The 14,962-nt window shown below is 45.3% G+C and overlaps 1 protein-coding gene across 2 annotated transcripts in view; it reads right to left on the minus strand.

Moving 5' to 3' along the window:
- Window positions 1-1,120: 1,120 nt before the first annotated feature.
- Window positions 1,121-14,962, minus strand: part of gtf3c1 (general transcription factor IIIC subunit 1) — an 18,332-nt gene continuing 4,490 nt past the window's right edge. Inside the window, exons 2-39 of one of the 2 annotated variants that reach the window (XM_008316580.3) lie at window positions 14,668-14,874; window positions 14,319-14,495; window positions 14,087-14,230; window positions 13,526-13,622; window positions 13,334-13,457; window positions 13,074-13,253; window positions 12,758-12,873; window positions 12,619-12,671; window positions 12,086-12,537; window positions 11,940-11,981; window positions 10,941-11,080; window positions 10,204-10,328; window positions 9,983-10,136; window positions 9,804-9,907; window positions 9,566-9,702; window positions 8,922-9,260; window positions 8,677-8,822; window positions 8,120-8,217; window positions 7,950-8,046; window positions 7,393-7,673; window positions 7,164-7,296; window positions 7,000-7,087; window positions 6,681-6,742; window positions 6,468-6,576; window positions 6,250-6,392; window positions 5,948-6,090; window positions 5,787-5,871; window positions 5,590-5,702; window positions 5,421-5,480; window positions 5,244-5,337; window positions 4,707-4,879; window positions 4,049-4,627; window positions 3,533-3,675; window positions 3,345-3,449; window positions 2,968-3,242; window positions 2,124-2,617; window positions 1,857-2,043; window positions 1,121-1,533 (exon numbers count right to left, since the gene is read on the minus strand). In XM_008316580.3, coding sequence (XP_008314802.1) covers window positions 1,321-1,533; window positions 1,857-2,043; window positions 2,124-2,617; window positions 2,968-3,242; window positions 3,345-3,449; window positions 3,533-3,675; window positions 4,049-4,627; window positions 4,707-4,879; window positions 5,244-5,337; window positions 5,421-5,480; window positions 5,590-5,702; window positions 5,787-5,871; window positions 5,948-6,090; window positions 6,250-6,392; window positions 6,468-6,576; window positions 6,681-6,742; window positions 7,000-7,087; window positions 7,164-7,296; window positions 7,393-7,673; window positions 7,950-8,046; window positions 8,120-8,217; window positions 8,677-8,822; window positions 8,922-9,260; window positions 9,566-9,702; window positions 9,804-9,907; window positions 9,983-10,136; window positions 10,204-10,328; window positions 10,941-11,080; window positions 11,940-11,981; window positions 12,086-12,537; window positions 12,619-12,671; window positions 12,758-12,873; window positions 13,074-13,253; window positions 13,334-13,457; window positions 13,526-13,622; window positions 14,087-14,230; window positions 14,319-14,495; window positions 14,668-14,874 — 6,412 coding nt within the window. In that variant the 3' untranslated portion in view covers window positions 1,121-1,320. Of the gene's footprint in view, window positions 1,534-1,856; window positions 2,044-2,123; window positions 2,618-2,967; window positions 3,268-3,344; window positions 3,450-3,532; window positions 3,676-4,048; window positions 4,628-4,706; window positions 4,880-5,243; window positions 5,338-5,420; window positions 5,481-5,589; window positions 5,703-5,786; window positions 5,872-5,947; window positions 6,091-6,249; window positions 6,393-6,467; window positions 6,577-6,680; window positions 6,743-6,999; window positions 7,088-7,163; window positions 7,297-7,392; window positions 7,674-7,949; window positions 8,047-8,119; window positions 8,218-8,676; window positions 8,823-8,921; window positions 9,261-9,565; window positions 9,703-9,803; window positions 9,908-9,982; window positions 10,137-10,203; window positions 10,329-10,940; window positions 11,081-11,939; window positions 11,982-12,085; window positions 12,538-12,618; window positions 12,672-12,757; window positions 12,874-13,073; window positions 13,254-13,333; window positions 13,458-13,525; window positions 13,623-14,086; window positions 14,231-14,318; window positions 14,496-14,667; window positions 14,875-14,962 lie in introns of those variants that run through there. The other variant, XR_003050574.1, reaches the window with a different exon arrangement.

Consider the following 14,962-nt stretch of genomic DNA (forward strand, 5'->3'; position numbering starts at 1 on the left):
AGTCACTCAGACGTCAGATTTCTCTTTCTGACATACTTTTGTGGTTTGTTTGGAAATTATCTTCATCTAAGTAACAAAGACTTTCAAACTGCATTAATCCTCACCCTGTCCTCCATCGGTACAGAGAATTAGAGAATGTAGTCAACAAGCACAATTCAAAGACAAACTGGGAAAAAATGAGGAAAATGTCAAAGCTGTTTCTCCACATGTTCATCTTCTGAAGCTTATACGTCAACATGCATCAACATATATACACATTTACACCAACTAGGGGGCAGTGTTCAGAATTATATATACTGTATATACGGATATGTGTGTACCCATCCATCCATCCATCCATCCATCCATCCATTTTCCACCGCTTATCCGTTACCAGGTCACTGAGGGAACAGTCTCCACGACCGCCACCCAAATCACACTGCACCGTACCAGAACCTTCCTACGGGTGATGAGTCCACTGGAAGGAGACAACCGCCCTAACTGGGATTCGATCTAACCCAGGAGGTGAACCCTGGCGTTCCACACCACTGACAGAGACATTACCTCTGGGCCAAAACGCTAAAACGCCAGATTGTTTATGTGTGTAAATACAGTTAGAGCCCAATGGTTACGATGTAACAGTGACACCTAGTGGTCAGCCTGTCACTGGTTTGTCTTCATGGTCTGATACTAACAGTGATTACCAGTGGAAAACTCACTCTGGTTACTGCACTGACTCTACTGTTAGCTACTGTACATTAAAATACAGTACACAGTATACACAGTATACACGGTATACACAGTATACACAATATACACACTAATACATTCAACACGGTCCATTCACGACGGCAGATAATTACTTCAATAACCTATTCATCCACATCCTGAGTTAGAAGTAGATCCTTTAGTACTGCAGTACATAGAATATATACTGCAGTATGTACATAAAATAAATACTGCAGTATATAAAGTACATAGCGCTGAAGATCAGTGATGAACTCACTGCTCTGTCTAAAGTGGAAAATGAAAGAAAAAAACTGAACGGTGACCAGTGACTGGTGTGATGGGAGCGTTGTCAGGGCGACCAACAATCCTGACTCTACCTTGGATTAGTAGTCAGTACTGTAAACATGTCAGCTCAGCTGCAGGACTTTTATTTGTCTAATAAAAGTAAACATGATTCATAACAAATACAAAGTTTAAGACCTGATCCAATTATTATTGTACATTATTTAAGAAACAAAACAGTCAAAAAGTAATTAAATGTAATTCTGCATTTGTTCATCCGTGATTTCTCTCTCTCTACTCTTTTCCTCCTCTCGTGAGGAAACGATGCCTTCAAGGCACAAATTCGTTCCAACATCGTTCGTTGGGCAGAGCGCGGCAGAGCTGCAGGCAGCAGCTGATGGTGGGCTCGTAAAACACCGTCTCTGGATCCTCCACCATCTGAGTGTCCACAAGTCTGTTCTGGGTCACACCGCGGCCAAAGAGTGACGGTCGAGGCGTTTTCACTAAAGTTCTTCTGGTCACACACCCCATCTCTATGAGAGCCTGTAGGACAGAGAGACACAGAGGGAGGGGGAGAAGGAGAGGGGGGGGGAGGGAGAGAGAGAGAGAGAGAGGATGTCGGACGAATGGAGGCAGGGCTGGAAGTGCTTAAATTCTTTGCGGTAAATAAATACTAGTTTTCAGAGCAATTAAGTAAAATTGGATAATGTCTCACAGCACTCAAAACTCTTCATCACTTCTTCTTCATTAGCTGAATGAAGCTAATTATAGCTGAATTAGCTAACTGTTCTTAGCTGAAGCCCCGCAGCTGAATGTTCACCTGGTCTTTGCAGCTGCACCTGAAGAGCCAAATAATATCCATTTACCTCCACTAGATCCAGCAGAGCCACGGGTTGCAGCACATTCCTGTAATGCTCCATCAGTGACTGCTGAGTGACACCAGGTTGGGACATGATGTGATACAGGACTGCCTCCATCATGCCCTTACACACCATCTTGTTCAGTTTTCCATCCACCAGACGCCACGGGCGGCTGATGAAACTCACATCGTCGCTGTGGGGAATTCAGTTTGAACGTTGATGAGATGGTACTGAAAAAAGTAGAAGACCATTCCATAAAGTGTCTTTACTCACTCCATGTCAAATGAACCAGCAGGGGGAGACTCAGCCTCATCAACATCACTGGTTTTCCTGGTTCTGGTCCTCTGTCTCCTTCCTCTGTGACCAGCCAGGATCTCTCCCACTTCCTCGTGCTCTGTTTCCTCCTGTCTTGTCCTCTTCTCCTGTCCAGACTCTCCTTCCTTCTTATTCTTCTCCTCTTGGTTCAAATACTTGTCCTTTTCCATTCCTTCCTTGCCTGGAACATCTCCCGACTTCTCTGGAACCTTCAGTCCGTCTGGACCCTTGTCTACCTCAGTAGCGGCTCTTTTGAAAGGCGGCTCCTCTGTCTTTTGTAAGTTCTCTCTCCTCCGCTTCTTCACCAGAAAAGGCAGTCCGTCAGGTGAAAATCGTGGCTTGGAGGAAGACTTGGAGCCAACAGACAGCAGCCACGGCTCAGCGTGCTGAACCAGGACGTACCTGATGCCCAGAGCCCCAACTTTTAACACCTGTCTCACTTCTTGCAAGTCCTACAGCAGAAGAAGAGAACGTCAAATGCGTTTTAAGGTTCACTTTGTGAGTTTTGGTGCAGACAACAACAGATTTACGCCACGCAGATTTAATTTCCCAAGATCTGTATCTAGCCCTAATAAAATGAGAACTAATACGACCACATCTGAAACTTTGTCTCCAAAACTAAAGTTAGAAGCTCACAGCCTAAGGCAGTACTTCTCAACCATTTCTGTCCCCAAGGGGGAGACATGACAGAAAATACCTGAGAGCCACTGGACTAAGGTAATAATAATGTAATAATACAGTGAATAAAAAGAAGTGGACAGACAGTAATGCACTAACTAAGTTAATAAACCAGCTGGTTTACCTTCAGGTACTGCTCTAAGCTCCTGCTGCGTCCACACTGTGGCTGCTCCAGGTGGGCGTGGCTCTGGTACAGCTCCCCCACAGACAGGCCTCTCTGAGCAGCTTCATCCAGGCTCCTCCTGATCTGAGCACAGGCCTCCGTGTCCTGGGGAGTGTATCCTTTCTGCTCCACACTCTCCTCCACGCTTTGTGGGGGGGAGGAGAGGCTGACTGAACATGTGAGGGAGGACGGAAGCAGGGACGGGCCGCACTTTGTGAGGTCCAGTGGTGCAGAGTCTGTCAGAAGAAACATCAGGGGGCGCTGTGGTTCAACAACCTGATGTTAAATGTTAGAGAGAGAGTGTGTGTGTGTGTGTGTGTGTGTGTGTGGACACTCACTCTCCACGGTGAACAGTCGGTGAGCGGCCGTTTTTCGCAGCTGTAACCTTATGTTGCACGACTCCACCACGATGTTGTCGCTGGTGTTGAGGTTGCGTATTTTTACTGCAAATCAATGAACAAAACCAATATTTGAGGTCAATTCAACGTTCAGGAACTGAAGTAGTACTGCAGTCGTAGTACTGTACCAATGCCAGGGCAGCAGTATCCCTTCATCATCAGGTATTTGGTATGTGACGCCTGCTGAGCATTGATTTCTGGTTTCTTCTGGCCTTCACACTCCTCGCCGTTGTCATCATCTTCATCTTCATCATCCTCCAACAGCGTCATGCTGGAAAACAACACTGATTATCAACAAACAAACAACCATTCCAATAGTTTGGACTCTTTTCCAAATGGATCAATAATAGGAATTAGAAGAAAAACACATTTTGGTCAATAAAATATTTAAATACCATTTTCTGTTGTAGTTATTCACACGGCTTCAAACGTACATAAGAACAGGAAACATGAGAGGGTTTATCTATAGTAGTTAGTGGACGTCTGCACTTCTACTGGTCAGGTTTGAATCTTTGGATTAAAGTTCTCCATCTTCATCATCGTCAATCTTTCTCTGATTCACTACTAAAAATAAGGAGTCTTTGTGATTCAACCCCTGCATCAAAGAATCATGTTTTAAAAAGATCTAATCATTTCACTGTCACCTTTTGACCAGGTCCTTGTCCACCAGGTTGCTGTCCACTACCACCATCTGTTTGGGAATGGACAAGTAGACGTTGAGCAGTCCCACAGACATCAAGCTGACAGCAGCCATGCAGAATCCTCCTGGAGCTTCTGTTGGAAACCTCAACATCATGTCCAACAGATCTGGAAGGTTCTGAGAAAAAGCCTCTTCTGTCTTTGAGTCTTTGTCTTCTCCTGACAGACCTTCTCTGGAAACTGTCTCTGTCTGGTTTTCGTCCATCTTCCTACGATGGCCGCCTTCATCTTTGTCCACCTCACCGTCCACATCTACGTCTCCTTCCTCCCCGCGTTTTGCAGCCGCGGCGGCCTCTTCTGGACGTACGTCTGGGTCACGTGCTGCTGCTCCATCAACATTCTCTTCTCGTTGCTGCTTATTCTTTGGTCTCCTCACCTCCTCCTCTCCACTGGCCGACCTTTTTTCAGTTTCATTGTAAAATGTAAGGACGGGCTGCGTGTCTCCCTTACCGATGTCCATAAGGTTCTTTAACAGGCGGAAAGAATCCGAACACAGTGAGCGAGGGAAGCGCCACGTGAAGCACCTGCAGAGGACAGAGAGTCAACTAAAGAGAAGACTCCGAAGAGATGAAGACTTTTTTTAAGGACAGACATTCTCCATACTTGTAGTAGGACTGGGACATCTGGTAGGACATGGGGAGGATGGGCAGCCCCCGGTTCTTCTTCGGTCCATTTGGCATGTTGATGCGCCGACGGTTGACCAGACCCCTGTGTCTGCACTCGAGGAAAACATGGCAAAGCAAATCCTGGTTGTACTTACTGTACATGTGGAACGTCTAGAGGAGAGAAAGACACCGACTGTAGTCAAACAGACACAACAGTGACGCTGTCATCACTCCTGTCAGAAAAGATCAATCATTCTTTTTAAAATATCTTTTTATCCTCTGGACTTCCACAGTGGCTTTACCGATACTTAAGCTGCTGCATTATGGGAGCAGAAGATCAGCTGATTCAGTGACTGTGAGATGCTGAGAAAAACTATAAACACCACCAAGACCACGTAGGTCTAGAGAGCACGTGAAGGCAGCTATCCCTGTGCTAGCCTATGCTACGTGTCAGCCTTCATCCTCTTCTTCATCCTCGTTGTAATGAGGTAATAAACCCAAACATTTTTCTGTGCACAGCCATAATGAAACAAACCTGAAACGATCTGCACAGTTGCATCTGACTGTTGGTCATGGCCAGCGTGCTCTGAATCAAGTTATGCAACACTATGGTGTGAATGTCCTCTGTGCTGTAACAACAAGTTCAACAGTGAAGTTTCATCACAACAACATGAATTCATCCAATGAATTAAAGCTAGGACTGAATTATTACCTGTTAATCACATCTGAACCCAACACAAGCTTTTTACACTCTATGGCAGAGACTTTGAACCTGCAATGACAGACACACACACACACACACACACACACACACACACACACACATTCTGTTACACCGAACCTTGATTTGTCTTCATCATCAACACCAAACCTCCTCTTACCGGGAGAACAGCTCACGCTTTGTGTCAGGGATGATGACGTCACAACTGCCGATGACAGAACTGAACTTCTGCCTGAGAAGCTTGGCGTACGCAGAGAACGCCGTGGCACAATCCTAGGAAAAACACACAAAGAAGTCACTAACAAGTGTTGAATCAAAAGGGAGAAAAACATGAACAACAAGCACACAGGTCGGCACCTCTGCTTTATTGGGATCCTGAGGTTTGTTCTCATCCAACTGACGGAGCAGGTCTTTGTCCTGGTAGACCTCAGCCAGACAGACCCTGCACCACAGGCTCAGGGTGAGAGCCATGTCACACACACAGAGGCGCTGTTTCACTACTGTCACTGTGAACCTACCTGTAGTTCAGGAGCGTCTGAGGATTCTTCAGGATGTACCGCGTGCGTCTCCCGACGGCCACGGATGTTTTGTCATTTGACATTTCAAACTCTGCATGGAGCAGGTCTCTGACGATGCAGTACGGTACGAAAGGCCTCTTCAGCTGAACAACAACAACAACAACAACAACACGACGTCACCGTTGGACAGATGAGGTCAGAAACTGGAACTGAGTCTGATCTGGTCTCCAACAAACTGATGGTTTGTGGTGCCATTTTGGTTGCACGTTTTAAACCTGTGTGTGTGTGTGTGTCTACCAAACCTTGCTGTTGATCAGACGTGTGGCCACACTGCAGAGCATCAACATGGAGTCCTCCTGTATGGTCCAGTAGACCCTTTGGCGGGTCATCATTTTTAGAGCCTGGTGGTCCACCTCATCATGGGCAGGAGGGCGTTTCCTGGGTTCTTTCAGACAACATCAAGTCAAAATCATTCATCTTGTTGTTTCGTCCTCAGAATCCTCCTTCTCTGCTTCATCACCTTTCTTTTTCTTGCGTGGGACAAGAACAACCTCCTTTTTGCTTCTTTTCCTTTTTTGTTTTTTTCCGCCCACGACCTGCTTGTTTCTGGACGCAGTTTCGACCCTCACCTGGTTCACAAACAGACAGCAACAACACGACACCATTCAATCATGTGGCACAGGTTCCCATGCCTGTCATTTAACCCACCCCACCCCCACCCCCCAGTTAGTACCTGGATATTTTCTGTTGCCAGTGAGAGCTTGGAGGTCACACAGCGTGGTGTGGTCGAAGCTCCTAGTGGAGAGCAGTTGTTTCATTCATTTAAACATGTTAGGATAGACATTAACCAATCAGGAACTGGGCCAAAAAATCTAAACAGTAGGTAAGGGGAGTTTGATAAATTAGATAATAATTTTCAGCACATCTCTCTTGTTGAGTGCGTGGAGAAATTAAATTTAACTTTAACTACAATCGGTAGCTAAAACATCATGAAAGTTTAACGTGCTAAAGTGAAATCAGGTGAAAGGTCATATGGGGTCAAAGCTCCTCACCAGCTGTGAAGGCAAATCTGAGAGCATTTTTACTGAGCAGACTCTTGAGCCGGACTTTCTCCTCCTTCATCCTGGCTGAATACTGGCTCTAAGACAGAAGGACATCCAACATCACTACACTTGTCATGTCATCACGCAGCTGGTTGTGTTTGGTTTTTACACACTGCTTTGTTGGACAGAAGGTGACTAGTCCACAACCAGTTGCGTTTAAGATGAGCGAAGAACTCTGAGTGTAGCCCCCCCGCTCCTCTATGGTCTCCTGGTATGGCGCCATCGTCACAAACTTCTCGGCTGCCCCTGTTTGTGTAGCAATTACATTTGTGCTTGTATTAAAATTTTTTACAATAAAAGTCATGACCTGAACTTTGACCTTTGATGTCACGCAGCTCTTACTTCAGCAGGTAAGCCAATCCCACGAACACGTGGCGATCAGGGACAAAGGATGGAGCCGAGTCGTGGTCGGAGTATTTTCTCTTGGAGCGGATTACTCCCAGCGGTGTGTTCAGGCACACACACATCAGGTCAAACCAGTAGTTTTCTACATCATCGGACGTATTGAACGTGTACCTGCGCGTTTCAAACGGTTTGTCCTCCGACTCTGTGACCAGCCAGTAGTGAGGCTCAGAGCTGGTGGTGTCGATGATGGAGGCGTTTCGTCTCAGACAAATGAACACCTGCATCAGTGAGACATTTTTGAACACACACATATACAGCAGAGAGTGGGGGGGGTCTAGGGGGCCATGGAGCTAGATGCAGCTGGTCAAATAAGTCATTTGAATATTTTCCACATTATTTGACTTTTTAAGCAGCATTTGCTGTGAGTGTAAGGACTTGGGCGGGGGGGGGGACTCAACAATAGATATATTTACAGATGGACACGGCACAGGTTTGGAAACCAGTGAAAACTAAATGATTTGAGGTTATTGTTTTAGTGGGTGTGGCTACAGTACCTGGTCTTTCTCCTTGAATTTTTCCACAGGACCAAACTGCAGCAGTCCCATGTAGACCAACTTCTGCAGGTTCTCATAAAAGGAGAACAGATACTTCCTGAAATATAAAGGAAACATTGAACTTGAGCAAGCAACCTGAAACATAGTTTGACAAAAAGTGAGACAGTCACCGTTTGTAGAGCAGCTGCCTCCTGAGTCTGGAGGGCAGGACTCTGATCAGGAAGTGCTGCTTCACAGGGTCGTTCAGATATTCTCCCAGACCTTCAACCTGTTGACACACAAATACTGAGGAAAGACACATAACATTTCCCACATGTCTGCTAAGTAAATGCTGAGAACTAATAACTTCACAGAAAAGAGATAGTGATCATCAACTAGTGGCCCGTGGTCCAAATCCGGCCCAAGCGGCCCACAACTGGATTAGAAAATTGTGAGGATTGAACATGGTGTGGTCACCAAGACCAAGACTGAAGTAGTGACCAGTAATCCTCTCCATTTATGACTTTATTTACACTGACCCTCGCTCAAATATAGTTGGTTCACACTGTAGTGGAGTCAAGTGAGAGGAAATGATGATGAGCAGATGACAAAGACAGAGAGACCACCACCACCACCACCACCACCACCACCACAGACTGACGTAGACTACTGAGGAATTACAATGTGTTCTTTAGCAACAACCGACTAAACACTGCATAAATTCAAAGGTGGAAGAAAGTTTTCTCACCTTGTAGGTGATCTGTATGACCTGGACAAAGACAGACAGAGGCAGACAGAGCAGCACGTCGGCCAACATGGCCCAGCCGCTGCCGTAGCCTTTACGTACGCGCACAGGAGGAATAAAGCTCTTCCACGATTCCTCGTTGTTATTAACTGGGTGACAAAGACGTGGAATTTAATGTAGAAATAAAACAAATGAACAAAAAAAATATAGGAGTTAATACTGTCCTAAAATCCAGATCAAATTCTCACCTTTGACCCCAGGCTGTGGGGGACCAGTAGCTGGATCCTCCTGTGTTCCCTCCTCAGCATCAGTTGTGTTCAGATCCGTTTTGGACCCGTTAGATTCAGCGGTTTCACAGACGAGCGTTGTCACATCTGGGCTCCTGGGATCCTGCACTTCACCATGCCCCGGGGTTTTAACCACATCATCACAACTGTGTAGGTGCGTGAGTGGTTCGGAGTCGGCGTCAGTGTCAGAGCACTCCAGTTTGTTTGGGTGTCCGTAGATCAGGTACCACAGGAAGCTGTGAGTGACACGTAAACGATGCATCTTGGGCTGGTAGCCCCAGCTTTTACCAAATCCTCGTTCTGTTGACTCCCAGGACGCGGACCAGTAGAAACAAGAGAAAGATCCGATCAGAGTCTGACTGAAGGTTAACGTAGCCTAACAAACTAGTGAGTCCTTCAGTCTTCAATCTCAGCTGTACTTTTGTCAAGTCAGATCTGACAAAAGTACAACTGTAACCTTTGGTCACGTCTCGCCTCAAGTGTTCCAGTACGTTCTCTGGGGTTTTTTGGCAGTGGGGTCAGTTAGTCAAGTCAGCAAATTTTTTTTTTCTACTTATAATAGTAGTAGTACTTGTAGTAGTAGTAGTAGTAGTAGTAGTAGTGACCTGGAATGGGCTTGAAGTCATCAGTTTTGCTCCTTTCCTTTTTCCCAGTCTTGCTCTTCTCTCCTCCTTTGGAAAGTCGTCCCACTTCATCGTTCCCCTTCAGCTGTTGTCTGCGATTTTCTTCCGCCTGCTGTTTACTGAAGAAGAGCAGAGGGGATTGGCCGAGGATTAAAACCCAAGAAAAAGCATTAAAATCCTAGAAGCGAGCGTGATGAAAACATTCTGGGCTGGAGCTCACCGTAGCACTGTGTAGGAGCTGGAGATTTTGAAGCGAATCTGCTCAATAAGTCTGTGCACAATGTCATCATTGGGCTGCACAGACGGATGGACGATCATGTCCACCTGCACACAGAGGAACAGCAGAGCCACATCAGTGGAGTCAAGGGGGAACAGCAGCTGGAGTCCCCGTGAGCTCACCTGCTTGGTGATTCCATCCTGTATGATGGTGGTTGTGTACATCTTCAGCAGACCTTCTCTGGACAGACTGTGAACAAGACGTACGATGGTTTTCTTACAACACTTGGAGTTAACGCCGTCCTGCTTTTCTCTGGCGTTGATCATCTTCTGCAGCCTGAAAAACAGGAGCATGTTGACAGGGTTGTCTCCACATCTCCTTAGGTGGAGAAAATCAAACTCACGGGTAGTAGCCCTCCATGATCTTGGAGTTGCGAATAGCTTCAACGATCAGGTTTTTCCTCCTCAACAAACGGTACGTCTCATGAGACCTCATTTCAGAGTCGTTACATTTGGACCTTCGTGTTCCCTGCCGAAGGATCATGTCGTGAATATGGTTCATTCATCTAGAATTACTACTACGGTTGACCTGGTTATTACCATGTCTGCTTACAACAAACTGCTGATTTATTCAATTTTCTTCTTAATAAATTTCTACTTAAATCTGCAGCCTTGTTCAAGAACAAACACAAGAGGGCAGTGGTGGTCGATGGTTAAGGAAGCAGAGTTCGTCTGGAAGGTTTCAGGTTTGAATCCACAAGCTGCCCAGTTACAACTGAGGTACACTGAGTATGGCACCGACCCCACACACTGCCCCCTGCTGACTTTGAGCTTAAACTGCTGAATTACGTCACAATGACATGTAATTCACTGATTAACGTTCATATGGTTTCCTCTCCTGTAGAGGGTGCTATGAACAGTTTAAATACACTGATCCGTGAGGTTAGTGCAGACGTGTCATTAATACTGAAGAGTAAGTACATGAACTAAGCTGACTGAGGTATGTCTGTGTACACGTGATGAATAATACCATTTAATACTATATTAGTTGTAAGAGAAGAAGAAAGAGAAGCAGAACAAGGAGAAAAACCACCAAAGCACAAAGCAGTATGGGAAATGAGCTTCACTTCACTTCTCTGACCTTCTGTTGAAGTTCTTCACGTAAAACAACAATGTTGATTTCTTGTTCCCTGTTGTTCGTGGCCACAGATGGAGACATAGGTGTAGAGGGACCGGGGGGGGTTCGGTCAGATCGCTCATTCACCTCATTTGCAGTTAGCGCTGAAAAACGTAAATGAACAGACAACCGTGTCCAGCACATTACTGAATTCCATCCATCCATCCATTTTCATTCACTTATCCGTTACCGGGTCGCGGGGGCAGCAGTCGCCACCCAAATCACATTGCACCGTACCAACCCCCCCCCAAACCTTCCTGCGGGGGGTGAGTCCACTGGAAGGTACCAACCGCCCTAACCGGGATTCGAACTTGCCCAGGAGGAGAACCCTGGGGTTCCACACCAATGACAGAGACATTGCCTCTGGACCAAAGCGCCACTCATTACTGAATTATTGAAGATAAAAATTAAACCTTGATTTCAACTTGAAAGGCTCCAAATGGGCATCAGGCCAGTTAATAAGACTATGATGTCAAATCAGCATCAGACAGCTGTCTGAGCGCCCACAGACCACCAGGTGAGGTCACTTATTGTTGATATGGCTGCCATCAGGGACACAAAGTAAAACATTATGGGATTTATCAATAAAAATGAATCCTAGTTTAGTCACTGTGTGCTGACTGCAAACCGTGACGTGTCAGCACCAGCATATATTCAGTATATGCCTCCTCACTGGTATTTTATGTTGCTGGCTGCTATTATTTTAGTGAACAGCAAAAACCAAAGTTTCTTACTTTAAAAAAAAGGTTAATCTTCTGTTCAACTCTGTTCAACTCACTACTGTATTTACTTCAGATTACTATTTGTGGCAGTAATTCCACTTTTCATACTTTATCTCTGTTTGTTGTATGTTAATGGAACTGCACCAGGAACTTTTACTGCTGGTGCCTGATCTTCCAGTGTCCAGCTGTGGATTTTAAATCTCTGTGTTTCTTTAACATCTGAGTCTCAACTTATTGTTACCTGTCGACCTGCTCTGTGTTTGACTGCAGGGTGGAGCGCCACCTGTTTTAGATCAAACAAACACAAACTGTTAGATAGTAAGAAACGCACACATATCCAGTATATATATGTATATATATACAGAAATACATTAATATGACGCTCACTCTCAGCTACTGTCAGTTGACCATCCTGGGTGCCAAGCTGTGTTTGTGTCACACTTCCTGTTTCCTCTGCTGATTTCTCTCTTTCTTCCTCCAAAACACCATCTTCCATTTTCACTTCCTGGTCACCACAAGGCAACAAGGCTGCCTTATCATCTTTGCTCTTTCTTCCTCTTCCTTTTCCTCTTCCTCTACCTCTACAGCTACCTCTTCCTTTTCCTCTACCGCTACCTCTTCCTTTTCCATGTCCAGGTCCAGCTCCAGGTCCAGGTCCAGGTCCACTCAGGTTCTGACTTTTCTGGGCTGGAGGACCTTTGTTTTTTACCTTTCCTGCCTGAGCTGCCCTGGGGTTGACCGCCGTTGTTTCTGATTTCTGAGGTGCAGAGGAAGTCAGTTGTTTGTTGAGTTCCTGCTCCTTCACAAAGAGCTGAAGCTGATCACTCAAACCCACACACCTGTAAAGAGAAGTGAACCCAGAACATACTGCTTTTAATCCATGTCACGTGATAACGTGAGAATCTTAATTAGCTACACACTTGTGAGTGATGAATTTTGTCGTCCTCTGTCGACCCTCATCCACCATGAATCCCTGCAGAGACCAACACATCAGCATGACATCATAACATTTAACTCTGATAATATAATCAATAGATGACAAGGTCACATCATTGTTACCTTAATTAAACCGTCCCGTTCTAGCCGTCGGCAGAACATCCGAGCCTCCAGTTTTCCAACATTCATTCTGTATCCAATGTCCGACTGCGGGATTCCCTTTGTGCCACAGGCCGCGACTGCAAGAAACCAGGGACAGGGACGTCCAGATTTATTGAAGGTTAGAATCACAGTAGATGTAGACACAAGGCTTGGAATGGTTTGACTAATGTCAGTCTTTAAACTTAAAACCAACTTCAGAGCCATGTCTTTCAAACCTGCCACATGTATCATCATCATCACTTTGTTTCATTTTTGTTTTCAGATGGTGTCGACGTACCACAGTGATAGGCCTGTGACAGAACATCCCTCTCCATGACTCGGCCCTCTGAAGGAAAAGCTCTCTTTCCTGTTGCAGAGTAATCCTCTTCCTCCTCATCATCATCGTCATCCTGTTCAGGAACGCTCTTCTTGGAATAAGGCTTCAACAGTTTCAAACAGCGAACACGCAATGCATTCCCTGGAAAGAGAAAATCTGCCTCAATTGTCTACAGCACAGTTTGTCATTGTGATATTTATGTCATCAATGTTTTTAATTACCTTTTTTGCTTACTAAGCGTTTAGCAGTGGGTTCTATTTCTTCTAAGGGGACTTGACAAAACTCAGCAAACTTTGCAACACGCAGGTAACCAAAGAGACGTTTGCTTGTGGATTCACTCAAGTTCTGTGAGAAAAGCTTTAAGTTAGCATAAAAAGTCAGAGAAAAAAACAGCTCAGATGAGAGATGCTCACCAGCCTTTGTTTGATCGCCAGCACAGACACAAACTGATTGGGCAGCTGCTCCAGGATGTGAGACACCTGCTCCATCAGCAGGTCATACTTACTCCTCCTGGATGAGCACACACAGACACAGACACAGACACAGACACAGACACACAGTGATTCAACATTAATATGAACGCTAAGTGGATTTCTATATTCTGTTTTATATTTTAAAAAAAAGAGAATAAATGTCAGAAAAGATTGTCAGGATTTAAATCATTCATTCACATCATTCATTTGAAGCAGGTTAGGTTAAACTATTTAGTTAACTTTGATTACAGAGTTTGAAATTTCCACTACGGAAACAACATAGTGAGTCGAGGCCAAACGGATGGATGTGATTGGACAACAGTAAATGAGTGATAGTTTGAGGTGTCACTAAGACTTGTCATCAATTAACTGCAATTAAGTGCAACTAAAAACTGAAAGGCATTTGAATTCAACCTACTGTACGTCAGCGGACGTTAGAGTCAGTCCAGACTCCAGGCAGGAGAGGAGCACAAACAATGACTGTAGACACACCAAACACACCTGTTGACGTGAAAGCGATTTAGCAGCAAAAGAATGGAGTGTTGCTGTTGTCCTGACACGTGTCGCATCACATGGGACTGCATGCTGATGAGTCCGTGCTTGACCAGAGCTTTTCTCACGTAGTGCAACCTACGAGCATCGCTCCTGAAAAAAACAAACAAAACAAAGACGACACCATGAACAACCAACCATAAGAACCAAAAAGACCCATCAGCCACTGCAGTAAATCTACTTGAAGGAGTGTCCGTGTAGTTCACTCTGCAGCTCTCCTTGCCAGCGCGCTCGTCCGACTCTCTCCAACAAACAGAAAGACTCGTCACTTAGTTTCAAGTCAGGATCGCTCTCACTACCAATCAGGGTCCGGAAGCGTAGATTCTGGGACGCCACAACAACGAGCTTTCGACCATATCTGGGGACGACACACAAAAGAATGTTGAAAGAAGTTGTGCAATAAAATACGCAAAGGTGTACATTTACAAATCAAATCCACAATGACCCCCCCTGCCCCCGACTCCCCCACCCATGATTCTCTACCTTTGTCTCTTTATTTACTCGTGCATTTCCCACCATTGTGAACCAACCTTTGAAGTGTTTCCTCCAAATTAACCAAAGGTGTGAAGGACTTGGAGCGGATGACTTTCGTGATTTCTTTCCTCTCTTTGAAAAAGGCACAAGAGCCCTGAACGCCATCTTTGTTTTCTGGAATAACGTGAATGGGGTAGATGTCCTTCTTGGTAGACTGTTCCCGGGCTGTTTCAATTCCAGTTTCTGGGTCAATGTTTTCAAACCTGAAAACACAGACAAACAACACAGATTAGGGAACTACAGCCCCACAGAACTACAGCTCTACAGAACTACAGCCCTACAGAACTACAG

Source organism: Cynoglossus semilaevis, chromosome 9, assembly GCF_000523025.1.
Source record: "Cynoglossus semilaevis isolate Cse_v1.0 chromosome 9, Cse_v1.0, whole genome shotgun sequence".
Lineage (NCBI taxonomy): Eukaryota > Metazoa > Chordata > Actinopteri > Pleuronectiformes > Cynoglossidae > Cynoglossus > Cynoglossus semilaevis.